This window comes from Garra rufa, chromosome 18, assembly GCF_049309525.1.
Source record: "Garra rufa chromosome 18, GarRuf1.0, whole genome shotgun sequence".
Lineage (NCBI taxonomy): Eukaryota > Metazoa > Chordata > Actinopteri > Cypriniformes > Cyprinidae > Garra > Garra rufa.
This window is the reverse complement of record NC_133378.1, coordinates 23,986,988-24,013,805: the sequence shown is the minus strand read 5'-3', so window position 1 is coordinate 24,013,805 and position 26,818 is coordinate 23,986,988. Positions and strand designations below refer to the sequence as shown.

Genomic DNA, 26,818 nt, shown 5'->3' with positions numbered 1-26,818 from the left:
TACTTCGGTCTATGTCACGCATGACCTTTCTAACATGACTACATAATGTGTGAGGTTGAGCTATGCAAGACAAGCATTTGTGGTTAAAAAGTACATAAATTGTGTTTTTCATAGAAAATGACTGATCTTTTCTTCTCATATTCCTCGGCTGGGATCATGTAGAACCCTTTGAAGCTGCATTGACACTTCAATTTGGACCTTCAACCTGTTGACCACTATCAAAGTCCACTCTTAAAGGAACATTCCACTTTTTTGGAAATCATTCTCCCCCCAAGTTAATAGGTTGAGTTTTACCGTTTTGAAATCCATTCAGCCATTCTCCTGTTCTGGATATCACTTTTAGCATAGCTTAGCATAGATCATTGAATCCTATTAGACCATCGTGTCAAAAATGACTAACGAGTTTGGATATTTTTCCTATTTAAAACTTGACTCTTCTGTAGTTATATCGGAGTATATCAGAGTAATATCACGCAGTGCCTGAAATTTGTTCCCCAAACTGTAAAAAGTTTTCACCAGTTTCAACTTAAAAACTTAAGTTTAGCAGCTGCCTTAAAATTAAGTTAAATCAACTTAAGTCATTTCAACTCACTTATTTTTTATTGTAATAAGTTAAAATGACTTGTAGTTTTAAGCTGATTTAACTTATAATTTTAAGGCAGCTGCTGAACTTAGGCTTTTAAGTTGAATCTAGTGAAAACTTTTTACAGTGCAGCTAGGTTAGCATTTGCACATGTGCTGCGTCCATATTACGGCAACAAACTTCCTTGACTATTATACCGGAATGGAAGTGTAGTTCCTAATCTTATCGTCCTAGAAAATCACAGCTTTACATTTTCCGCTGGTATTAGTACACAATATAACTACAGAAGAGTCAAGTTTTAAATAGGACAAATATCAAAACTCGTTGGTCATTTTTGAACGCAATGCTAATTGGTCTAATAGCATTCAATGATATGCAAAGCTATGCTAAAAGTGATATCGCCAGAACAGGAGAACGGCTGAATGGATTTCAAAATGGTAAAACTCAACTTATTAACTCAGGGAGAGTTGGAGAATGAGCCTATTTTCAAAAAAAAGTGGAGTGTTCCTTTAAAAATAAAGGTGCTTCAAATGTGCTTCACCATTGAAGAATAGTCTGAATGGTTTCATAAAGAACCTTTAACATCTAAAGAACCTTTCTGTTTCACAAAAGGTTCTTTGTGGTGAAAGAAGGTTCATCTGATTATGAAAAGGTAAAAAAAAAAGATGGTTCTTTAAAGAACTTTTGACTGAATGGTTCTTTTGACTGAATGGTTTCTTAATTTTTAAGAGTGTATAGAGAAAAATCTTGGATTTGTTTTTCTCAAAAACTTTAATTTCTTTTTGACTTAAGATAGAAAGACATTAACATTTTGGATGACATGGGGAATAAATTATCAGGAAATGTTCATTCTGGAAGTGAACTTCTCCTTTAAAGTCATGGGGGATCTCAAAACTAAATACTAAAATAAACGTATTTTCAGTGTTTCCACAATGTTTCCAGGATTTCCGTAACAGTGGGATTCCTGAAAGAGGCTTCAGCATCAAGTACAGTTACATACCAGTCTTCTTGTCGCTCTTTATTGACGGAGGACAAATTCACGCCCTGCTGGCAGTAGGAGGAGGAGCAGGTTGCGGCTTACATATTTGAAACTCTTGAAGTCGCTCGCGTAAAGAAACTCCTACATAACAACACAGAAGTCGAAGATGTTAGCTTGTGTTTCTTTGACTCGCAGCGCTGTTGCTTTTCGCAACTGTAGTGCGTTGGTGGTAAGTTGTTTATACGAATATCTGACCTGTCAGCATCTTAATGCGTGTGTAAGGTGATTATGTGAAGATGTGTGAGACCTTAGTGATTTATAAGGAAGTTCTCGTTAGTTACAGGGAACTTACCAAGTGTGACATGTTTATTAGGCTGAGCCGGTTAGCTGACAGATCCAGCGTTAAGATGTTTGGTCATGATACTTAACTGCTGTTGCGCAGCGTATATAAAAACGACGGCTTCATCAGATTACATAAATCTAACTTTGTTTCTAATTAGGCTAAACTGACCTTCTCGTATGGAAAAGTGTTATTGAAAGTCATTGTACATTACATACCATTATGAGTTGAATAATACGGTGATGTAACTCACGCACACTTCTCTTTTACACCCAGAGGTGGCGCTGTGGAAAGTGAAACGCTAATACCAATGGCTTCATGTTAATGTATTTACTTATTTGACAAGCCATGAAAATAATATAGAGCCATCTGTTTTTATTTTATCAAATATATTTCAAGGTTGAAGGGACCTAATGTGTTATTTATGTAATGTAAACTCAGCTTTTAGCATCACCTGTCTTATATTGACTAATTTTATGCTTTTCTCTTGCTATCTCAGCTGGTGCGATATGCCCAGACAGCAGCTGCCCCTGCCCCTGAGCCAAAAATAAAGAAATTTCAGATTTACAGATGGGACCCTGACACACCTGGTGACAAGCCCCGCATGCAAACCTATGAGGTTGATTTGAACACGTGAGTACACCACTATTTACACAGAAGTCATAGTCATAACAGTTTACTTGCTTACATTAGTAAACAAATAAATAAAATTTGTCATAATTTATTCATCCTCATGTCTTCCATATTCACATGCTATTATTTTTTTATTCTCAATCCTAGATGTGGTCCAATGGTTCTTGATGCTCTCATCAAAATTAAAAATGAAATGGACCCGACACTCACCTTCAGACGCTCATGTAGAGAGGGTAAATTTTTTTTAAACAGAATAAAAAATAGATAAATTTCACTCTTTTGAGCACTAAATAAAAGTCTGTGTCATGTTAAAGTAATAGTGAAATTGAAAAAAAAAAACGCTGAAAATGTACTCACCAATCAAACTCATCTACACTACCAGTCAAAAGTTTTTAAACTGTAAGATTTTTAATGTTTTTTAAAAAGGCTCTGCTGCTCACCAAGCCTGTGTTTATTTGAGCCAAAGTACAGCAAAAACAGTAAAATTCAGAAATATTTTTACTATTTAAAATAACTGTTTTCTGTTTGAATATATTTTAAAATATAATTTATTCCTTTAATTTCAAAGCTGAATTTTTAGCATCATTTCTCCAGTCTTCGGTGTTACATGATCCCTCAGATATCATTCTAATATGCTGATTTGCTGCTCAAAAACATTTATTATTATTATTATTATTACGTTGAAAACAGCTTAGTAGAATTTTCTTCTTCTTTCAGGTTTCTTTGATGAAAACAAAGTTCATAAGAAAAGTTATTATTTGAAATACATTTATCTAAAATACAAATCTACTAATCATCACTTTTAATCAATTTAAAGCACCCCCCTCTCAAAAAAAAAAATACTGACTCCAATCTTTTGAATGGTATAGTGTATAATGTTACAAAAGCTTTTTATTACAGATAAATGCAGATCTTTGGGTTTTTCTATTTATCAATTCTGAAAAAATGTACTTAACTGTTTTAACTGTTGATAATAATAATAATAAATGTTTCTTGAACAGCAAATCAGCATATTAGAATGATTTCTGAAGGATCATGTGACACTGAAGACTCGAATAATGATGCTAAAAATTTAGCTTTGATCACAGAAATAAATTACATTGTAAAATGTATCCAAATAGAAAGCTGTTATTTTAAAAAGTAAAAATATTTCATAGTATTAGTGCTTTTGCTGTATTTTGGATCAAATAAATACAGGCTTGGTGAGCAAAAGAGACCTCTTTAAAAAAAAAACTTAAAAACTTTTGACTTGTAGTGTAAATGAGTTTGTTTCTTCAACAGAACAGATTTAGAGAATTTTAACATCACTTGCATCTTTTGATAAAGAAACAAACTCATCTACATCTTCAGCAAATCTGAAATCCTTGAATATCTTATATCCTTATGACAGATTGTCATATCATTTCTCTGTATATAATTTTACAGGTATCTGTGGCTCATGTGCTATGAACATCAATGGGGGCAACACTTTAGCCTGCTTGGACAAAATACATACAAATACCAGCAAAGTCACAAAGATTTACCCCCTGCCTCACATGTATGTTGTGAAAGATCTTGTCCCTGTGAGTAAACCACAGTTAACTGAAAAGGAGTACTTATTTATCTAATAGAATGAACTAACTTTCTGACTTATCCTACACATGTCCTGTTGTTTTAGGATATGAGCAACTTCTATGCACAGTACAAGTCCATCGAGCCCTATTTAAAAAAGAAGGACGAGTCAAAGCAGGGAAAAGAGCAGTACCTCCAGTCAGTCGAGGACCGTCAAAAGCTGGTTCGAGACCCTCTGCTGAATATTCTGCTGATTCTCTCAGAGTAAATGGTGGTTGTGATCTTTGCTAATGATTTTTTAAACACACTCTTTCCCATGCTTATAGGACGGTCTGTATGAATGCATTCTGTGTGCGTGCTGCAGCACTAGTTGTCCTAGTTACTGGTGGAATGGAGACAAGTACCTTGGTCCAGCTGTGCTCATGCAGGTAATTATTTTTCTCTTTATATCATATATCATTTTACAATAATAAATCTACCAGTCTTTGTTAGTCTGAATCAACACTGAGTTTTACATCTTTGCTGTTTTGTATCCAATTCTCAGGCGTATAGGTGGATGATTGACTCTCGTGATGACTTTACAGAAGAGCGTCTGTCCAAATTACAGGACCCTTTCTCTCTCTACCGCTGTCACACAATAATGAATTGCACAAAGGCATGTCCCAAGGTATGCTATCTTCCTATCAAATTGCATAGCCACACTTTACTTAGATGAACTAGACTCTCTGTTATTAGAAATTAAAGTGACAGTTCACCCCATTACCCACCCTCATAATTTCAAAACTGTATGACTTGCTTTCTTCTGTGGAACATTAAAGTCCCAATGAAATCAGTATGAATATGTTAGCTTTAAGGTTATCTGTAAGCTAGTAAATTAAGTCAACACATACATAGAATAATGCTTTGTGTTTCAAAGCTTCAGTCGACTTCAGTCGACCTTTAAAGAAGATATTTTAAAGGATGTTGGTAACCAGAGAGTTTCATTTCCCTTACAATAACTACAATAGAAGTCAATGGGAACTGAAACTGTTTCGGTTTCATTTTTGAAAGAGTGGACTGTCACTTTAAATAAATGTTTGTTTTGCAATAGCTTGTGTTTAGTGTCTGCCATTTTTTTCTGTGTTTCATTTAATCTGTTCTGTCCTCTCTTCTGTTTAGGGACTCAATCCTGGAAAAGCCATAGCAGAAATTAAGAAAATGATGGCAATTTACAAAGAAAAGAAATCATCTGCCATCTGACTTGTAAATGCAGGAAATATCATTTACTTAATGGTTTAAATTATTGTGTAAAGTTGTGAATTCAGCATGGAGTGTTCGCTAATATATCCCATTTAGATTTGATGTGTATTTACTGCTAAAGAAAAACAATACCAGTTAAAGGATTTTTTTTTTTAAAGAAGTCTCTTCTGCGTACCAAGCCTGCATTTATTTAATCCAAAGTACAGCTGAAACAGTAAAAATTTTATTTAAATAACTACTTTCTATTTGAATATATTTTAAAATGTAATTTATTCCTGTTATCAAAGCTAAATCATTTGGCTACATTTTTTTAGAATTCTTTCTTGAACAGAAAGACCCAAAGATCAGCATTTATCAGAAATAAAAAGCTTTTGTAACCTTATACACTACCATTTGAGAGCTTTTCATTTTTAGGAAAAAAATATATAAAATATAAAGACATTTATAATGTTACAAACGGTTTCTATTTTAGATAAATGATTGAGTGCTGCAATTTTTGAGCAGCAAATCAGAATATTAGAATGATTTCTGAATGATCGTGTGACTGAAAATTCAGCTTTGAAATCACATGAATAAATTATATATATAAAAAAATTAATGTAGAAAATATTTCAACATTTTAGTGTTTTTGCTGTACATTGGATCAAATAAATGTAGGCTTGATGAGCAGAAGAGACTTCTTTAAACATTTAAACCTTACTGTTCAAAAACTTTTGACTGGTAGTACAACAGGACCTGCAATTCATTTACATTTTAACCTGATTGTAGTTATACTGTACATCTAAATGTGGGAACCTGTAAAAATGGCATAATGTTTAACATAAAAGCATGATATTTATCTGTCTATGTGTGGTAGATTCTTACTGTACATGTAATACTTGTTACAAATACAAATATATAAGATCACAGTCATCTGTTTACAAAATGTGTGCTCTGCATAGGTTAGAAAGACATGTTTAATATCAGTGAAGACGTGAAGTGCATGATTCTGCAGAATAAATTAGATTTAGAGACGGTAAGTCTCATGATATCCTCGAGGTGGCGGTGTTGAATGGGTGAGATGACAAAAGATCGTAAAGGAAGAAAGGTTATGGCGTCACATTCAGAGAACTGACTTGAATCAGAAACTGTTAGTTTCTGCGGTAATGTGCAAAATAATTATGGCCTTAGAGTCAAAGTATGGACTTTCGCACTCAAGCTGTAGTTCATAAATGGATTCACCAGGTATGGGTAAGTGTGCATGTCTATGCTGAATGAAATGTAACTAGAGCTGAACACATGTATCAGTCGCATCCCATTAAGTCTTCTTGGTTGTAGTTTAATGCATAACTGTATGTATTTACTAGCAGTAAATTTAATTCGTATGAGATATGAATAAAACATCTATATGGATATGTTGCATTTGTTCAGTTGATCTAATTGTTCAATGTCATAAGAGCATAACGTGCTCTGCTGTCAAAATATCTTAAGTTGTCATTGTATCTGTAGGACTTTTAGTTTAATGCATTTGTTCAATGCATGGTGTCAGTTAGATGAAGGATTTTATTAACATTAAACAATTTGAGGCTCAGGCTATATCGATACCAGTCTGTACAAGGAGTTTGCTGTTCTATTCTTGAGCGAATTGTTAATGTGAGTTGAGTCTTTTGAATGAATCGATTGAACGATTCCGTGTGAATCGCTCCGATCGGTTCTCGAGTCAACATGATGGAGCAAAAAGTAACTCTTAAATAGGCACTGGTGTAAAAAGTACTCAAATTTTTCTCGATTAAAAGTACAAGTATGTGGCCAAAAACATACTTGAGTAAAAGTAAAAAGTACAATTTTAAATTGCACTCAAGTATTAAAAAAGTAGAAGTACTTTTTTTCTGTCAGGCATACAGAAGTATGGTTAAATGGAGAGAAAGACGCAAAATGCAATGGCACAGGTCAAACATGTATATCTAGTGCCACAACAATTAAAATGCAGCACAGCGAAACACCGAAAAAACAGGGAAAGGGATTAATAGGAACGCATGGGCTATCTAAAAATGACACTTCAAAAACTATACACAAATGAATATGACATTAACAGTGTTAATGAATCAGGGTCTTCTTAAGTGAAATGATAGGCATATGTAAGAAGATTACAAATACTAATATTTTAAATTTGACCGCGTCGTGTTTACTTTGTGTGGTTTCTAAGGTGGCACTTGCATTATATGGACTAAAAATCTTTGCTTGTGTTCATCTGAATAAAGAAAGGCATAAACATCAGGGATGACAGAGGTTAAGTAAATGATGAGAGAATTTTCATTTTTGGGTTAACTCTACCCAGTACCGCCGCTCCCTATACGCAGAGTAAGCAGTCTGCGTAGGGCACCAACTCCCAGGGGGGCACCATCCCAGCTGCTCAAAAAAAAAAAAAAATCGTTTTTATATATTATAATAATAGATTAATATTAATAATATACATATACAAATAAACAAAAATATAAAAAATATAAACGTATATATTGCATTTTACGGTGAACGCAGGGTAGGCTAGTAAGCACACGTGATGACACGCCCTCACCTCTTTTTACGGCTGCCTATTTGGCCAAAAATGATGATAATAATTGAAGAACAATATGCCCTGGTCCTGGAAACAGACATCAACAGTCCGGCGCCCAGAAACGAAAGAAAAAAAAGCCCAATATGAAGCCCGTGCATCACTTTCAGGTGCGTTCATAATCCTGTGAAACTTTAAAGTTCTGTCGACGTTAATAATGTGTTTTAAAGTCGGTAATAATTTCACGACGAACGTATCTTTCCTAATATGAATACACGCAAATCTAAGTAAACAAAATGATTTAAAATGCATTATATTAAAACACAGAGGCAATTATGATTATTGATTAATAATGACCATATGGTGTCATTAAATAACAGTGTTATATACATAATCTAATACAAAATTAACAGTTTACATTACAATTTTAATAGAAATGTCTGAAAAGGGCACCAAAGGCCTGGTAAATGCAGTTGTTACACTTACATGATGATCGAATTCCTTGTTGACCAAACATTTAATTAAAATATCCACATAATCTTTCCTATCATTTCCTCAGCAAAAATATGTGGACATCATAACCCTTGTCTGCTTTATTGTCAAAACTGCCACATGTACAGTGTGCATACAAGAGTTTTGAAGTTTCGTTTCTCTCTCACCCTTGGTGCAAGCAGGTAAAAACACAGAATAAAAATATATTTAAAAAATACAGACAAATACAAATATTATATATTCTATAAAACAAAAAAAGGCAGATAACCATGGTTTTATTGTAAAACTGCTTAATTACCTTTTGTATGAATCACTATTAAATCAATCAGACAACTGTATTAATAAAATCATAGCCATTGGAGGTAACTCTTTGTTGTTGATAAAACTGTTTTATTACACCGATCTTGCTATTTCGCTCTTTATTTACCTTTTTGACCAAAAATAACTATTTATTTAAAAGTGCGCTCAGTAATTCTTCAGATAATATCTTCTGCTTCATTTAATGCAGGGTCAATGCTGAAATACCTTTGTAAACTTTGGAAAGCTCCAGCAGATGACAGTGTTGATTTTATTTCAGTTTATTATTGTTTATTTTATTAAGATTTCACATTTTTAAATGTTTTATTTAAAGTGTAATTTTAGTTTGTATTTTTTTGCTGTAGAGCTACAATTGTAATTTATAAATGATACAATTTATTTATGTATTTACTTTTATTTGAAGAAAGTTCTATTTTGGCCCCTATAGTAGTATATAGTATAGTATTTTATTTTTACTTCCGTAATATTTGGGGGAGGGGGCACAAAAGTAAATTTCTGCTTAGGGCACCCATTTGGCCAGCAGCGGCCCTGACTCTACCTTTAAAGAGCAAGGTGTGATGCAGAGGCATAAAACAAATTCCAAATATATAATCCTTATTTTCGAACCATTGCTGCAACAAAGAAGCTGAGCTTAAATTGAAAATAAACACTATTAAATTTATTCAAGACTGAAAACCTAATCTACTTCCGTAAACATATCACTTAATTGAAACGTTTTAAGGCCTCGCCGTGATGTGGCGACGTATTTACTTCTTGATATAAGATAATAAACGAATCTATTTGAAACGGTTCTTTGTTGCGAACTGTTCGAAAGAACCGATTCGCGGAATGAATCTATCGGTATTTTACTAGTATCTATTGTGTATGGTAGAGGTCTTCACGGGTCCTAAAATCCGTACCCGAACCCGAATAGACCCGTAAATGTGATGGACGGAACCGACCCGGACCCGTATTTTATTTTAAAGTGGGACCCGAACCCGTGAAGACCCGAGAAATACCTTAAATGTACTAGTTGGACCCGAACCCGGACGGGAAGAGACAGACCCGACTGTACCCGATCGGCACATATTGCACAGCAAACTGCTATTAACTATAAATAAGTTGCAAATGGAAAAAAAAAACCTTTTTGGCGTAACTACTGTTAGTAGCGTCGCTTGCCAGTGCATTTACATGTTAGGCTGTTCTTCTCTCTTGCCGACAGAAAGACCCTTTTTAATCCACTATTCCAGCTAGTCACGGTCGGTGACGAATGACTAATGCAATACTTTTTTTCTCTAAGTCAAATTCGACCGTTGTGTTTACCCTTTTGAACTACAATAACGATACTGTTTGCAGATTGTAATAAAGACTCGGCGCAATTGTTTTATTTATTAATTAATTAATTTTTTTTTTTTTAAAGTCACAGAACAATGAATGCGGTAAACTTTACTGCGTGTGTCCTCAATAACAGTATCTTCTAAATGTTTAGAGCTCCACCTACGACACCTAGTGGTCATTTTATGAAACTTAAAGGAGGAATTCGCACGTATAGCACGAGACAGCTTGATAACGTAAATAGCTTATTCTGAAAAGAGTGTATTTTTTCCACCATATTTTCTATCATTACTGTGCTCTCTGAGCCGAGCCTGACCAAAAAATTTTAATATAACAAGATGGTTCTTCCATATTTTTATAAACGTAAAAAAGAATGCAATGTGTACTATGGCAGAGTAAAAGTGGCCAGCTCTGGTTGCCATAGAAACATTTCATGCATGCGCATTATTTCAATGCAGTGTAAACATCACAGACAACATTAATGTGACTGTTCATTTTCGATCTCATATTTTGTTGCTGATGTGAAATAAATAAATGTGCAAGCTGGGTTTTAGCTCTTTATAGTCAATTTGTCTGAGCTTTTTTTTTTCACATCACTCATGAAGGAATCCATGATCACTGACTGTCCGCTTACGTTAACTCCTCCTGCGCTCTGCTTCTCGCGGCTGCGGTCACGCGACACGCGTGTTTTTTATTTATTCATTCTTCTTTTTTTTATTTACCTCTCACACTTTTATTATTATAATTTTAGAAGTTGCAAGTTACAAAACACGTGCAAAGTGATGACTGACAGTGGCTGGTGCGATGTTCTCCGATCGACTCGGGTATTACACACAAGTTAAACATACCCGGGACCCGAAGTAATAGATTTGGACCCGACCCGGACCCGGCTAACCATTTAAAATATAGACCCGAACCCGCACGGGTCCCGGGTCGGGTCTCGGGTCCTCGGGTCTCGGGTCCTCTGTGAAGAGCTCTAGTGTATGGGACTGAGCGCACACCGGTTTATGTAGGAATGTAGGCGGAGTTGTCGGGTTACTACTTTGGCTGACCTGAACGTTAGCATTTCGTGTCTCACTTTCAGATTTACTGTAATGTTGTGGATATTTCAGACAGAAGAAACTATAATGTCGTAGACAAGTCTTGTGGTGAATATTTTTTTTAGCAGTTTTGCTAGGAGCTTGCATCAGGGAAACGGTGGTAAGATCTTTTGTCTTTAAAAATACACCTGTGTTTCTTCAGCACATAGAGTTTGAAATAGTAATCGTTTTAATTGTTAGAACTGACTGAAACTTTATGTGGAGTCAGTCAGTTGACTTAAGATATAATGTGCTGAAAGGGCTATTATGTATCTAGCACATTTACTGTTGGATATTTTCCCTTGTGTGTTGTCTTCTCTGCTTTACCGAGCTCGCTAAACCTGTATTTCAAGTTCTGTATTATAAGCCTGCTAAAAAATATTCTTTAAATGGCATTGTATTTCATTTTGTATCAGTTGTGTTGCCGAGCTTCTGCTGCTAAAATAGTTAATTGCTTATGAATAACCTTCAGTCTATCTTTATAAATATTTTATACAAGTTTTGTAAACACAGTGTGAAAATTAGTGTCCTAAACACCATTAAATCTTGTAACGCTAAAAAAAAATCAAGTTGTTTGTGACACAAGTTTGTTGTTTTGTGGTTTCTCACTTTTGTTTGAAGGAAGCATTTGTACAGTGAAAGTCAGCATTTTTTTTTTTTGGTTGGGTAGAAACATCACAAACCAAGCACATGACCTGAAAAAAGAGGAAAAAGAAGCTTTAAGCTTGATGACTTGGATGAACTCCAGACTCCTTTTCAAATCTCTTTACAAAGCTTTTTTCAGAACTTAGAAAAGCAAAAAGCCATTTCATTAATTTTTCACAGCAGTGATCATTTGCCAGCATGTTACTCACAACGTGGATGTGTTTGATCTCACCATTACAATTATTGTCGTGCCCTGCTGACGTCCTGTATCTATTGTATTTACTAAAAGGGAGTGCACACTACACAGGTTTTTTAGTGTGTTTGCACTAATGTCTTGAGAAACTGCTGTTTAACTGGACCAGTTACGGATCTTGTCTTTTAGGGAGCTGTGATCCGGGGCTGGATGGGGCGACCTCCCCAGACACAGAACCCCTCATAAAGGATCCAAGACCCAAGGAGCTCAGTCCCGTCTCACATATGGTACTGTGTTGGAAAAATACAAATACGTTTCTTATTATTCTAGAACTGATAATTATACATTGTGATTTGTTTCTTAGGATGTTCAGGGGTACAAATGGGTGTGCTGGAAGGTGTGGTTGTGCCGTATTGGGGCGGTATGTTCTTTAGGCCTGCTGCTAGTGCTGTTCAACTGGCGCCCTCGCCTCGGCATCCTGGCCCGCTGTAAATCCTGTCCCATTTCAATGGCAGATGTATTACTATTAAAGGTATTAAAGTTTGTTTTACTGAGACTTTGAGTATTGGTTGGTGTGAAAAGAATATACAACAATTCACAGCTTTTCTGTAATAAGGAAGAATATTTTTTTATTTGATTATGACAGGACCGATATGGACAGCAGTTTGTTGTAGATGTGCTTACAGAGGAGATTGAGGAAGGCAGGTGAGACACACAGTTCATTTATTACTCATGCTTCTCCTTTTTGTATTTATGTGTTTATTTCAGTTTCTGTCAGAAAGGAACCAGCTGTTTGTGTTAACCCATACTTTGCATTTTAAAATCTTTTTGTAACTTTTTAAAAATGTTGTGAAGGTGCAGACCCATGTATAGCATTTGATAGCATTGGATTTCACCCCAAAATCAAAAGGAAAAGTCATAAAAAATGTAGTTTAATTTTAGCTTGAATAATTTAATGTATTGTAATATGATTTCATGAAATCTTAAAAAAAAAGATACTGAGTCCGAGCTTTTGAATGGTATAGTATATAATGTTACAAAAGCTTTTTATTTCAGATTAATGTTGATCTTTGAATCTTTCTATTCATCAAAGAATCCTGAAAAAATACTCAACTTTTAAAAATATTGATAATAATAATAATAATAAATGTTTCTTGAACAGCAAATCAGCATATTAGAATGATTTCTGAAGGATCATGTGACACTGAAGACTGGAGTAATGATGCGGAAATTTCAGCTTTGATCACAACAATATATTACAAATTTAAAATATATTCTAATAGAAAGCAGTTATTTTAAATAGTAAAAATATTTTACATTATTACTGCTCTTCCTGTATTTTGGATCAAATAAATGCAGGCTTGGTGAGCAGACTTGGTGAGACTTATTTAAAAAAAAAAAAAAAAACATTAAAAATCTTACTGTCCAAAAATCTTTAACTGGTAGTGTATTTAAATAAAACCAAGCTATTCATTAAACTCTTGAACTTTTGTTGAACTTTTGCAGTTTGGAATTTTCAGTAGGAGAGGCGGATGAGAATGAATGGCGAGACACCGTGCAGCTACACAGTGAAAAGGTAACATTAGTGCAGTCAAAACAGATGGCACATGTACATTTCAGTTCTGTCTGCTTGATCATATCTTGTTTTGTTTTCCATCTAGAAAACACTGCTCAGATACTATGTGTTTGAGGGCATGCGCTACATATGGATTGCCAGAAAAGGAGCCTTTTGCAAAGCAAGGTACTGTTTGATATTTCTGTATGTATTGGTTTCCTCGCTTTATGGTTCTAAAGCCGTCTGAAATTGTGAGGTAGTAAATGATCTTCTGTCTCCAGCATTCTCAATGAAGGCTGGACCTGCGCTGACCTGCATGGCCGACAACAAGGACTGAGTAAAGCAGACCAAAGCACAAGGTCTGTATCCTTGCAATGACTATATGACCAATGAACATAACTGTTCTTTTTTTCATTTACACATTCTTTGTCTTTCAGAAAGCAGATTTTTGGGGCCAATATCATTGATGTACCTGTGAAGTCTTATTTGCAACTTCTCTTTGAGGAGGTAGACCTGCTCTACGTTACTTTTTTAACTGTATAATGAAATAAAACACTGTAAAATCAATGGATTGCAATTATAAACACTGTTTATACAATGATTTGTGAAAAGCTCATATATTAATCTGCTCTGTATTTTTTTTTTCAGGTGCTCAATCCGTTCTACATATTTCAGGTGTTCAGCATCATCCTGTGGATGTCAGATAGATACTATTATTATGCTGCTTGCATCCTAATCATATCCTTAATTTCAATTGGCGTGTCCCTTTATGAGATTCGCAAGGTATGTGAATATTATTTGCGTGCTCAAGTCTTCAGAACTTTTTTGTTCTGTAAATTTAAATAGTAAGAAATCTTCTTTTTTTCTTCAGCAAAGCACCACTCTCCGCCGCATGGCCCAGTTAATAGTGAACGTGACTGTGCGTAGAGAGTCGGGAGGTAAAGTTGCTTATCAAATGCCAGAAACAGGCACAGTGTTTCCAGTCTTTTGTACAAGCATGTTTGTTTGTTTTCCAGAGGAGGAGTGTTTGAGTTCTCAGGAGCTGGTTCCAGGAGACTGTATTGTGATTCCAGCTGAGGGTTTGCTCCTGCCCTGCGACGCCGCCCTGCTGGCAGGGGAGTGCATGGTGAACGAAAGCATGCTGACTGGTGAGAAAATACGGACTGCCGCTGAAACTGTATATTGCATTAAAGGATACCTATTTTGCCATACAAGGTGTAATACAAGTCCCAGATGTGCCCAGAATGTGTCTGTGAAGTTTAAGCTCAAAATAAACCCCACAGATCATTTATTATTTAATTTGGAAAATGCCTCTTTTGAGTGAAAGCATTTGTTTCTCTTTCATGTCTTATTGCGCTTAAACTGTCAAAAACACATAAGTTTCTGCTAAAAACACACAAGTCGGGTTATGTCTGTGAAGGTAAACAGCTGGGAAAGAAATAGCATGTTTATATTAGATCTGTGTGGCGGCAGCGTAGTATACAGTAAATAAATAAATACATCCACTGCTCTCTTGTCTCTTCTGAGGCTGGGACTCTAAATAGTGTTCGGTGCAGCCAACGACAGAACATTTAAGCATGATTTGCTTGAACGTGTGCCATGGCGTTAGAACTGGTACACCGTTTCCACTTGCAAAAAACAAAATGACAGCTCTATGGGTCGAAATGTTCCAATTAAGGGAGGGTAATATTATAAAAAGATCCCTTTTTTACATCACAGGGGGAGTGAAATCTGAGCAGCTTGTTTTTTCGCAAGCTTGCAGAGAAAGACTTAAATTTACTGGGTTGTTCTTTTTCACAGACCGAATTTTAGCACTTAAACATGGAAAAAGTCTGATTTTCATGATATGTCACCTTTAAATTTACATGCATTTAGACCATTTTTTCCGGTCCTCTGTTCTCACTGCTTGTTCTGTACTCATTGACAGGTGAAAGCATACCAGTGATGAAGACGCCATTGTCTGTGTCTGATGCCACATACAGTCCAGAGTCTCAACGCAGACACACTTTGTTTTGTGGAACACAGCTCATCCAGGCTAAAGGAGGCGGTTCTGCTGGGAATGGGGCCATTGGTGTTGTTACACGCACAGGTGATTTATGAAGAAATACATTTATTTATTTTTGTTGATTATACACTACCGTTCAAAAGTTTGGTCTTTGTTTTGAAAAGAAATTAATACTTTTGTGCAAGGATGGGTTTAATTTCTCAAAAGTGATGTAATGTTACAAAAGATTAATATTTCAAATATATTCTGTTCTTTTGCGCATCAAATCATTTACCTGAAAAAAATTATTACTGTTTTTCCAAACATATTAAGCACTAGTATTGATAAAAATAACCAAATCAGCATATTAGAATGATTTATGTATCACAGGAATTAAATACATTTTAAAATATATCACAATGACAAAAACAGTTATTTTAAATTCTAATATTATTTTCAAATGTTACTATTTATACTGTATTTTTTTTTATCAAATGAATCCCCTCCCTGGTGAGCATTAGAGACTTCTTTTCAAACTTGTGCTGTCTCCAATCTTTTGAACGGTAGTGCATGTAGAAGATAGAGAAGTCATGGAATTACTTTCATTTTTACTTTCTTTTGTTGTTTTCTCATGAAAACCACTTTCGTGTTCCTCAGGGTTTTTTACTGCCAAAGGAGACCTTATTAGCTCTATTCTTTACCCTCAGCCATTAGACTTTCGCTTCTACAAGGATGCTATGAAGTTCCTACTATTTCTAGGAATTTTGGGTAAGTTGGGTTATTTGCTAGCTTTAGGTTTCTATTAGTGTCATAATGCAGACTATGGGCCTTACCTGATATGAATGTCTGTATTTCAGCTCTGATCGGCACTATTTATAGCCTTGTGATACTTTCAATGAGCAATGTAAGTAATTGTAAGTTCATTTCTTAGTTTTTCATGTTTTTTTTAATTCCTGTTTTTCCTCTAATGTTAGTTAAGGTGTCTGCACTACAGTAGTTTGGATTTAAATGATTTCATCCTAAATTGAAACTGTTGAATCATTAATAAATGATTACACTAGGTTGGTTTTAATTTCTTTGTGTATCCACCTCTTCTGTCATCAGACAACCTGGCAAGAGCTCATCATCCGGTCTCTGGATATTGTGACAATAATAGTTCCACCTGCTCTTCCGGCTGCTTTAACTACGGGCACTATCTACGCCCAGAATCGGCTGAAGCGTCATGGGGTGTTCTGCATAAGCCCACCTCGCATTAATATCTGCGGCAAGATATCACTTTTTTGTTTTGATAAGGTGAGAGAACAAGGTTTCCTTATTGTTTCATAAAAAATACTGTGCTCCTGATGATTCATATCTTGAAGATGGATGGTTAAACTCGGGTATATTAAGGCGTAATTTTATATTTGGCTATTTAAAGCCTAAGCTTCAGGCTCTTAAAATACACTTTGTTTTATTACTCAGTGCAGACGTTCTGTTTGTGTAATAATTACATCATCAATGTCCTGGACTAGACTGATAGACAGCTTATTGCCTTTACTGATTGCGACAACTTGTGACAACTCCCCATGTCAGTTCCTGTCAGTTGTTTACACATAATCTAGTTAACAGAGATAGGTTTAGTGACTAGATTATTAACCTTGTATCATCTGCATTATGAAATCTATCTATCTATCTATCTATCTATCTATCTATCTATCTATCTATCTATCTATAATTACATATTTAATGTTTCTAATATGTATCTAAATCAATTTTGTTCTGTTCTCAGTCTGTAATCAGTCTATAATTTTAACAGTAGGTTTATTTAAACAGTGAGAGACAGAATAACAACAAAAAATCCAGAATTTTCAAAAAAGTTATAAATTGATTTGCATTTTAATGAGTGAAATAAGTATTTGACACCTTGGCTAAACATGACTTAGTACTTGGTTGAAAACCCTTGTTGGCAATCACAGAGGTCAGACGTTCCTTGTAGTTGGCCCCCAGGTTTGTACACGTTTTAGGAGGGATTTTGTCCCACTCCTCTTTGCAGATCCTCTCCAAGTCATTAAGGTTTCGAGGCTGATGTTTAGCGCTCGAACCTTCAGCTCCCTTCACAAATTTTCTATGGAATTAAGGTCTGGAGACTGGTTAGGCCACTCGAGGACCTTAATGTGCTTCTTTTTGAGCCACTCCTTTGTTGCCTTGGCTGTGTATTTTGGGTCATTGTCATGCTGAAATGATAGGAAGAAAAATCTTCAATGCCCTGGCTGAGGGAAGGAGGTTCTCACCCAAGATTTGACAGTACATGGCCCTGTCCATCGTCCCTTTGATGCAGTGCAGTTGTCCTGTCCCCTTAGCAGGCTTTTTTTAGCAGGGGAACTGCATATAGGACACCTGGGAGCCAGAAATCTTGCTGATTGATAGGGGTTTAAAATACTTATTTCACTCATTAAAATGAAAATCAATTTATAACTTTTTTTTAAAATGCTTTCTGGATTTTGTGTTGTTATTCTGTCCCCCCACTGTTCAGATAAACCTACTATTAAAATTATAGACTGATAATTTCTTTGTCAGTGGGCAAACATTCAAAATCAGCAGGGGATCAATTTTTTTCTCACTGTATGTTTGACAGCCTACATCATTCATAGATGGATGCATAAATACTAAGTACATATCAAACGATCAGGGCTGCATTTCCCAAAAGCATCTTAAGCCTAAGTTGATCGTAGCTCCATTGGTTTCAGTGGATCTACGATGTACTTAGGCTTACAATGCTTTTTGGATACACAGCCCTGTAATAGGAGGCAGTGTTTTGCCACACTGTTATGTCATAAAGTGGCACATTCCACGCATTCCTTTTTACTGACTTATTCTAAAGTCATCCCTTCATTATTAACCATATTATTGCCATCTTGCATGCATCATGTGCTTTCAAACTGAAGAAAATGAGTTTATTAGAAGCTACATTGTGCAACAGAGGGTTAGCCATGATTGATAAGATCTCTGCTGCTGTCTTGCTAAATATCAAGATCCTGTTGAATAAATGAGAAGTCCTTATATGGGCTGCAGTCAAACAAACTCATCACACTGTATATTTGCGTCAACGAAGACTGCTCAAGGCATTAGTATATAGAGCTGTTCCTGTTGATCTTAGTGTTTTTAAAGTTGAAGTTAAGTTAGACAGTTAAAGAGACAAATTATGTCTCATGTTCATTTGGTTCAGTGAAAGAGTTGTGACAAAAAAGGGGCAACGTTTCTTTGTATTGTTATTAAAACCTGACTGAATGGTGTGATTGTTTCAGACTGGCACTCTTACAGAGGAGGGTCTGGATGTGTGGGGTGTGATGGAAGTGAGCGGACCAGCATTTGGTGAGCTGGTCCCTGACCCTCTCTTTCTCCCTCCTGGAATGATGCTCTCTGCGCTTGCCTCCTGCCATTCGTTGGCTTTGCTGGGGGGTCAAGCACTCGGAGACCCACTAGAGCTCAAAATGATAGAATCCACTGGATGGGTAATGGCTGGTTTCTCAGTGTTTCATGTTCTTAAAGTAATCATTCAAAAGTGTAAATTCTTTTCATTCTTTCAAAACCTGTATGACTTAATTTCTTCTGTGGAGCATAAAAGAAGATATTCTGAGTTTTTGTCCATACAGTGGAAGTCAGTGGTAACTAACTGTTCAGTGAACAGTGACCAAGGGCAGTCAACTTCAAATATGACAAAAAACAGAATATTCTTGTAAAAAGAATAGGGGTGGACGATATATCGTAGTTACACTCTCACATGACATAGCTAACGTCTTGTGCTACGTGGTCAAGAAAACTTATCATCAGTTTAAAAACAAGTGATTTTAAGCCGTTGAAACGCAATCAGCAGTGACAGAGAACTCATTTCGCTATATGCGAGCGGGAGTATTGAACAGTTATTTTTGCCAATTTATAGGCCTTGAACGGTTAAGTACATACACTTGTATGTGTCAATTTTTTGCAAGTATCCTTGTAAACCCAGTAATTTAGGTGTTAAGTAAAAACAAACAGCGGATAAAGAAAACGTGTAACAGTATATTGGATCTGGGCAGCTCTTAGAGTGACAGCAGTCTGATGTTCCCGCTGTCTGTCATTCATAATAATCAAACAACAAAAGAGAGAAAATCTCTCACTGCTCTTGACTAAATCACTTTAGTAAGAATAAAATTATATTTAATTTACACAGTGAAGAATATGCAGTGTTTCTATACTTTTGATTACTTTGTACTTTATATTTATTTGTTTTGCTATTCATTTCTCTTTTGCTTGATTTTATTTTTTTAAGGCTAGTATTAGTTTTTTCTAACAACACTGGTGTCAAGATTTATGAAATTTCTGTGGTATTGAACATGTTGATCATAAAGTCCTTATTTAACGAAAAAATGACTAAATTGTAATATATCGTTAGCTTGAAATAAAAGTACATATATCATGATATAAGATTTTGATTGTATCGTCCACTCCTAGTTCCACTAATCAAATGAAGTCATACAAGTTTAAAACGATGGATAGTAAATCATTTCAGCTCTTTGCATCTCATTTCTTTAAGTCTTTTGCATGTGATAGATATATGAATCTATGTATTGTTTAATTGATTGTATGGCAACTTTATTGTCATTTTGCTTGCAAATGACAGGAACTGACAGAGCCGGAGAATGACATGGGACTTGATTCTGCATTTGGCAAGCAAAGAGTACTAGCCGTGATGAGACCTCCTGCATCTGAGCTCCCGTCACAAGGAAGTGTAAGTTGTTTCATATACAGAACAAGGAAATGGTCATTGGGTGTGACTACAGAAGGAAATGATTTGAACTTTTGGGGCTTTTTTATGAATTCAATGTGACCCTGGAACACAAAACCAGTCATAAGTATCAATTTTTTAAAATTGAGATTTATACATAATCTGAAAGCTGAATAAATAAGATTTCCATTGATGTATGGTTTAAAAATCTTGCAAAAAAATCGAAATATTCAGAAAATCGCCTTTGAAATTGTCCAAATGAAGTTGAATATGCATATTATTACTAATTTGTGATGTATTTCCGCTAGGAAATTTACAAAATATTTTCATGAAACATGTTTACTTAATATCCTAGTGATTTTTGGCATAAAAGAAAAAATATATAATTTTGACCCATATATGTATTTTTGGCTATTATTACAAATATACCTTTACTACTTAAGGCTGATTTTGTGATTCAGGGTAACAAATGTTCTCCCAAAAATAAAAATCATTCACTCACCTTCATGTTGTTGTCCAAAACTAAGTGACTTTCTCTCTTCTGTAGATTTTTTTGTCTATACAATTGAAAGCCAATGGTGTTTAGTGCTGACCTCAGCAAAATATCTTTTGTGATTTACAGAAGAAAGTAAGTCTACAGGTTTGGAACGACATGTGGATGATGTTAATTTTTGTTTGAACCACAGACATTGGATGAGGATGTTTTAATCCTGATTTCACTGTCCATTTTTCAGTCAGTTCATCAGCCAGTGGCAATCATACGGCGATTCCCATTCTCCTCTTCTCTGCAAAGGATGAGTGTAGTGACCATTTGTCCTGGTGGAGCTTGTCCTGTCGCATTCCTTAAAGGAGCGCCTGAAATGGTTGCCAGCTTCTGCCTTAGAGAAAGTGGTGAGCACCTGACTCTTAAAAATTGTCCTGGTTCTTATATCACCTTGAGAAGAACGAGCAGGAGTATAGGGGACACTGCCTATTTATTTTTGTACTCAGTTTGTTTTGTCTTTGTGCTCTCCTTGTGACAGTGCCTTCTCATTTTTCACCCACTCTCCGGGAGTATGCGGGCCAGGGCTTCAGGGTCCTTGGATTTGCCTACAAACACCTCACTAAGGAGACCAACCTAAGCACTGTTGAAAGGTCAGCTGCTTTGTTTTATAATAATAGCATTCAAAGATTTAGGGTTGGTAAGATTTGTTAATGTTTTTGAAAAAATCTCTGATGCTTACCAAGGTTGCATTTGTTAGAATGTAAATACAGTTAAAATTTTGTAAAATATTATTACTATTTAACTGTTTTCTATTTTAATATGTTTAAAATTTTAATTGATTCCTCCTGTGCCGGCAAAGCTGTTTTTGGCAGCCTTTACTTCAGTCTTAAGTGTCACATGATTCTTAGAAATAATTCTAATATGCTGGTTTGCTGCTCAAGAAGCATTTCTTTTTATCAGTGTTATCAATGTTTAATATTTATGTGGAAACCATTACATTTTTTTCAGTATTAGCAAAAAGTTACAACATGCATAAATTGAAATACACTACCAGTCAAAAGTTTTTGCACAGTAAGATTTTGAATGTTTTTTTTTTTTTTTTTTTATAAAGAAGTCTCTTCTGCTCACCAAGCCTTCATTTATTGGATCCAAAGTACAGAAAAAAATGAAGAAAAAGAAATTTAAATTATAGAAAATTGTTTTTAAAATGTTTTATTCATCAAAGAAATCTAAAAAACTGTACGCGGCTGTTTTCAACATAATTTTAATAATAATATTATGTTGAGCAGCAAATCAGAATATTAGGATGATTTCTGAAGGATTATGTGACTGGAGTAATGATTCTAAAAATTCAGCTCGAAAATTACAGGAATAAATAATATTTTAAAATATATTCAAAAAGAAAACAGTTATTCCAAATAGTGAAAATATTTCAAAATGTTACTGTTTTGCTGTACTTTGGATCAAATAAATGCAGGCTTGGTGAGCAGAAGAGACTAAAAAAACATAAACTTTTGACTGGTAGTGTGTATATTTTTTTAAACATTATAAATATCATTGCAAAATTGTGCTAACCCCAAACCTTTAAACAGTGTATTTAATTATTAATTAATTAGTATAATTATTAATAATATCGTTGTTAAATGAAAGTATATATTTTGTTTAAAAAAAATCCTACTGACCCCAAACTTTATTAGTGTATTTAATTAATTTATATAATTTATATACTAAAGTTCTTTCAGCAAAGATGATAGATATTTCCAAATAGACAGATGCACGCCTGCTGCCTCATGTTTGCAATAAATGTTTGCTTGTAGGGTGGAGGTGGAGAAAGACATGAACTTCCTGGGTCTATTGGTAATGAAAAACCAGGTGAAGCCAGAGAGCGCAGAAGTCATTCGCACACTTAAACTTGCACAATTACGGCCTGTTATGGTTACAGGTATGTCAAAAAATAACAATCGTTATCTTAACAAACCTTATAGTGTGCGTTTATAACCATAATATGCTTCATGATTGTCTGTCCCAGTTGAATTGTCACTAAACATTCAAATAATTGTTTTGTTGGCCTCACAAAAATGTTCAGTTTTATTTTAGTTTTTTTTTTGCTCTGTCAGGTGACAATATTCTCACTGCTGTGAATGTAGCACGTGCGTGTGGAATGGTGCTGTCACATGAGAAGGTTATTTTTGTTCATGCATCGCCCCCTACTGCTAGTTCAATGGCCTCGCTGCAGTTTCATGAAGGAGATGGTGCATCAGCTGCCATTAATACTCAGGAGACTATTGATGTTTCAGAACAGGTTTGCTTATTTGACCTTTTAAGTGCTTTACAGATGTTACCACTGATATATCACGCAGTAACGTCTTACAGAGTTTGTATTCATTCAGATCAGCAGATGTGTGATTAATATGTCCTCTTTGATTATCATTAGGGTCTCTACCAGAACGGTGCCGGCTATCATTTGGCTATAAATGGAATGTCCTTTGCGGCACTTTGTGATAATTTCCCTGAATATCTGCCCAAGGTGACTTAGATTAAGTTTTAGGAGTATTGATCCGTTCTAATTTTAGACTGGTGGGCAAAGGCATTTTCTGGAGATTGACAGCGCTCATTGTTTTTCTGTTACAGATTCTGATGAGGGGAACGGTGTATGCCCGCATGACCCCAGATCAGAAAACCCAGCTGGTAAAAGCACTGCAGAAACTCAAGTGAGTCATGTGCATTGTAGTGTACATTGTTTGAGAATCATATTAGCCAAAAATGTAGATTGATAAATTATCATTAATAAATAACCAGTGAATACAGTTATCCTGTCAGAATTTGTTAGCAGGGCTTTGTAACACTGAATATAACGCCTGTATCTCCTGACTTGTGTGCAGTTACAGGGTGGGCATGTGTGGTGATGGAGCCAATGACTGTGGAGCATTGAGGGCTGCAGATGTCGGTGTGTCGTTGTCTGAGGCGGAGGCCTCTGTGGCGTCTCCTTTCACATCCAAGTCTGACAACATCAGCTGCGTGCCTCTACTCGTCAAGTAAATAACACACTTTTGTCATTCTTATGCATGGATTTTAACCATTAATGGGATAATAAATATCGTGTCTAGGATTATAATAATATCAACATAATGAAGCCATTCTATAATATAATATTATATTATATATTTTTAAATATTACGTTTTATGCCATTTATAATAATATTATTAATAATAATAATATGAACAATAGTAACATTAATGAAGTATTTATTGAATATTGTAATCTTGACCTATATATTATACTAATATATAATGAAGCCATTTATATTGCTATTTTATAATTTTATATATTTTTAAATTATTATATTATATACAATTTATAATAATAATAATAATAATAATAATAATCCTCGCACTCGGAGATCGACACCTCTTGACTGGCAAGACGGCCACGAGCGGAAACCCAAACAGTGTGAGTGAGTTGTTCAAAAACTTTCCTTTTAGTAAACTCTGTGTACACAATGTTCTCAATGCTCGAGTTCATGTGTAGAGACCCAGGCGATACTTCGAGCAAAGTTTCATGGTGTGTCGAGCCTTCTTAGTGTTGTAAAAATATAGATTTGTGATTCGCTCAAAGTTATGCCCCTAGTACTCCCATTCACCGGCCACTGACCACAAAACAAAATCACGGTCAATCTCAAAAACGGCTCATTTGTCGTAATTATGCTTTTAGATATAAGTTTGTCTCGTTTTCAGTAAAAAAAACAGCCCAGGTTGCATTTTGGCAATAGTTATCCTTTAATATTGCAGGATTGTAGGATCATATAATGAAGCCATTTATATTATATATTTTTAATTATAATATTAATTTTATAATAATAAAAAGAATATTATTATTTTTAACAACAATAATAATGATGATTATTGCTTTTAATAAACAGTAATGATAATAACTATAATACAATTTCTTTAATCGGATATTGTGCTCTTTACTTAAGTTATTATAAAATCGATATATAATAGCCAGTTATATACTTTGATATTATAATAATTATTAATAATAACTGAATAGGATGGAAAATTATTACCGTATGTTGTTTTTATTATTAATAATAACAATGATAATGATGATTAGTAATATAATAATAATAATAATAATAATAATAATAAAAGTGGTATTTTTAATTGAATATTGTATTCTTGAAATATCACTGTATTATTTGTGTAATGTTATTCATTAGTATTTTTATTTATTTAATAATTATTATTAACTTATAATGGTTATTATTATTATTATTATTATGTAACAAAATCTAATGTTTCATTTTTTTATTAAACCATTTAAACAGGGAAGGCAGGTGTTCACTAGTGACATCATTCAGTCTTTTCAAGTACATGGCCTTGTACAGTTTGATCCAGTTTGCCTCTGTACTAATTCTCTACACTGTGAGTGTTTGCCTGGTCATTTTACTTTTTTTTATTAGTTAAAATCAATATCCATATACAATGATATAATTATGGCATTTTAACAATGTGTGAATTGTTTTATATATTGTAGGAGAAAACAAACTTGGGAGACTTGCAGTTCCTCTTCTTTGATTTGGTTTTGGTAACCGTTTTGGCTATAGTGATGGGACGGGGAGGTCCCAGCGATGAGCTCCATCCCCAACGACCCGCTGCCAGTCTTCTGTCTCTGCCAGTCCTGTCTAGTTTACTGGTGCACACTGTGCTGCTGATCCTAGCCCAGGTGTCTTCCTTGCTGATCACTGTGTCACAAGACTGGTAAGCAACTAACTCCTAAGAAGAAAAATCGTTGTAGCTTCATACAACATTTGTTTTATAACTCTGTGACCGTTTGCAGGTATGTACCTCTAAATTCCACTGTGACGGGGGCGGCAAACTTGCCCAACATGGAGGACACAAGCATATTTGCCTTATCGGGATTCCAGTATATCATCATGTCTATTGTGATAACCAAAGGATATCCTTACAAAAAGCCACTGTATTACAATGGTGAGAATTTAAACTTTGACCTTGTTGTGCACAACTTAGACTTGTTCAACACAGCAAACATGAGCTTGTTTACACAAAACACATTGAAAATACACTGTATTTGTTGTATGTATTGATAACCTTTTATTATCAGTATAGGCTTTTATGAAGCAAAATAAAATAATGGAGAAGGGATGGGTATTGAAACAAATTTTACGTTTCGATTCTATTTCTATTCACAATTTGCTTGTAATTTGATTGATTACTTTGGATGTACAGTTGAGGTCAAAAGTTTGCATACACCTTTTAGAATCTGCAAAATGTTAATTATTTTACCAAAATAAGAGGGAGCATACAAAATGCATGTTATTTTTTATTTATTACTTACCTGAATAAGATAGTTCACATAAAATGTTTACATACAGTCCACAAGAGAAAATAATAGTTGAATGTATAAAAACGATCCCATTCAAAAGTTTACATACACTTGATTCTTAATACTGTGCTGTTACCTGAATTATCCACTGCTGTATTTTCTTTTTGTTTAGTGATAGTTGTTCATGAGTCCCTTGTTTGTCCTGGAAAGTTAAACTGCCTGCTTTCTTTCAGGTCCCACAAATTCTTTGTTTTTTCAGCATTTTTGTGTATTTGAACCCTGTCCAACAATGACTATATGATTTGAGATCCATCTTTTCACACTGAGGACAACTGAGAGACTCATTTGCAACTATTACAGAAGGTTCAGATGCTCAGTGATGCTCCAGAAGGAAACACAATGCATTGAGAGCTGGGGGTGAAAACTTTTGAACAGAATGTGTACATTTTTCTTATTTTGCCTAAATATCATATTTATTTTATTTAGTACTGCCCTTCAGAAGCTACAGAAGATACTTACGTGTTTCCCAGAAGACAAAATAAATTTACCCCGATCTTCAAATTCAAAAAGTTTTCACTCTCCGGCTCTTAATGCATCGTGTTTCCTTCTGAAGCATCAGTGAGCATTTGAACCTTTTGTAATAGTTGCGTATGAGTCCCTTAGTTTGAAAAAACAAAGAATTTGTGGGACCTGAAGGATTTTTCTAAAGACCAGCAGGCAGTTTAACTGTTCAGGACAAACTAGGGACTCATGAACAACTATCACTAAACAAAAAAAAAAAAAAAAAAACAGCTGTGAATATTCAGAG

The 26,818-nt window shown here is 34.8% G+C and overlaps 2 protein-coding genes across 2 annotated transcripts; both read left to right on the top strand.

Annotated features, from left to right (window-relative positions):
• The first annotated feature begins 1,623 nt into the window (after positions 1–1,623).
• LOC141290952 (succinate dehydrogenase [ubiquinone] iron-sulfur subunit, mitochondrial-like) lies at positions 1,624–6,169 on the top strand. The gene is made up of 8 exons (XM_073823105.1): positions 1,624–1,791; positions 2,402–2,535; positions 2,683–2,768; positions 3,961–4,097; positions 4,193–4,309; positions 4,413–4,514; positions 4,631–4,753; positions 5,245–6,169. Exons 1-8 carry the CDS (start codon positions 1,729–1,731, stop codon positions 5,323–5,325), a joined length of 843 nt encoding a protein of 280 aa, XP_073679206.1. The 5' UTR covers positions 1,624–1,728; the 3' UTR covers positions 5,326–6,169.
• Positions 6,170–6,296: 127 nt separating this feature from the next.
• On the top strand, positions 6,297–25,793 carry atp13a2 (ATPase cation transporting 13A2). The gene is made up of 28 exons (XM_073822688.1): positions 6,297–6,555; positions 12,086–12,183; positions 12,261–12,428; positions 12,543–12,601; positions 13,403–13,472; positions 13,558–13,637; positions 13,733–13,810; positions 13,889–13,958; positions 14,100–14,234; positions 14,323–14,389; positions 14,468–14,599; positions 15,379–15,540; positions 16,093–16,203; positions 16,293–16,339; positions 16,540–16,728; positions 18,720–18,926; positions 20,075–20,182; positions 20,914–21,070; positions 21,202–21,313; positions 22,481–22,605; positions 22,781–22,965; positions 23,098–23,190; positions 23,295–23,374; positions 23,546–23,698; positions 24,992–25,088; positions 25,201–25,424; positions 25,504–25,655; positions 25,789–25,793. Exons 1-28 carry the CDS (start codon positions 6,537–6,539, stop codon positions 25,791–25,793), a joined length of 3,183 nt encoding a protein of 1,060 aa, XP_073678789.1. The 5' UTR covers positions 6,297–6,536.
• The last annotated feature ends 1,025 nt before the right edge of the window (positions 25,794–26,818 follow it).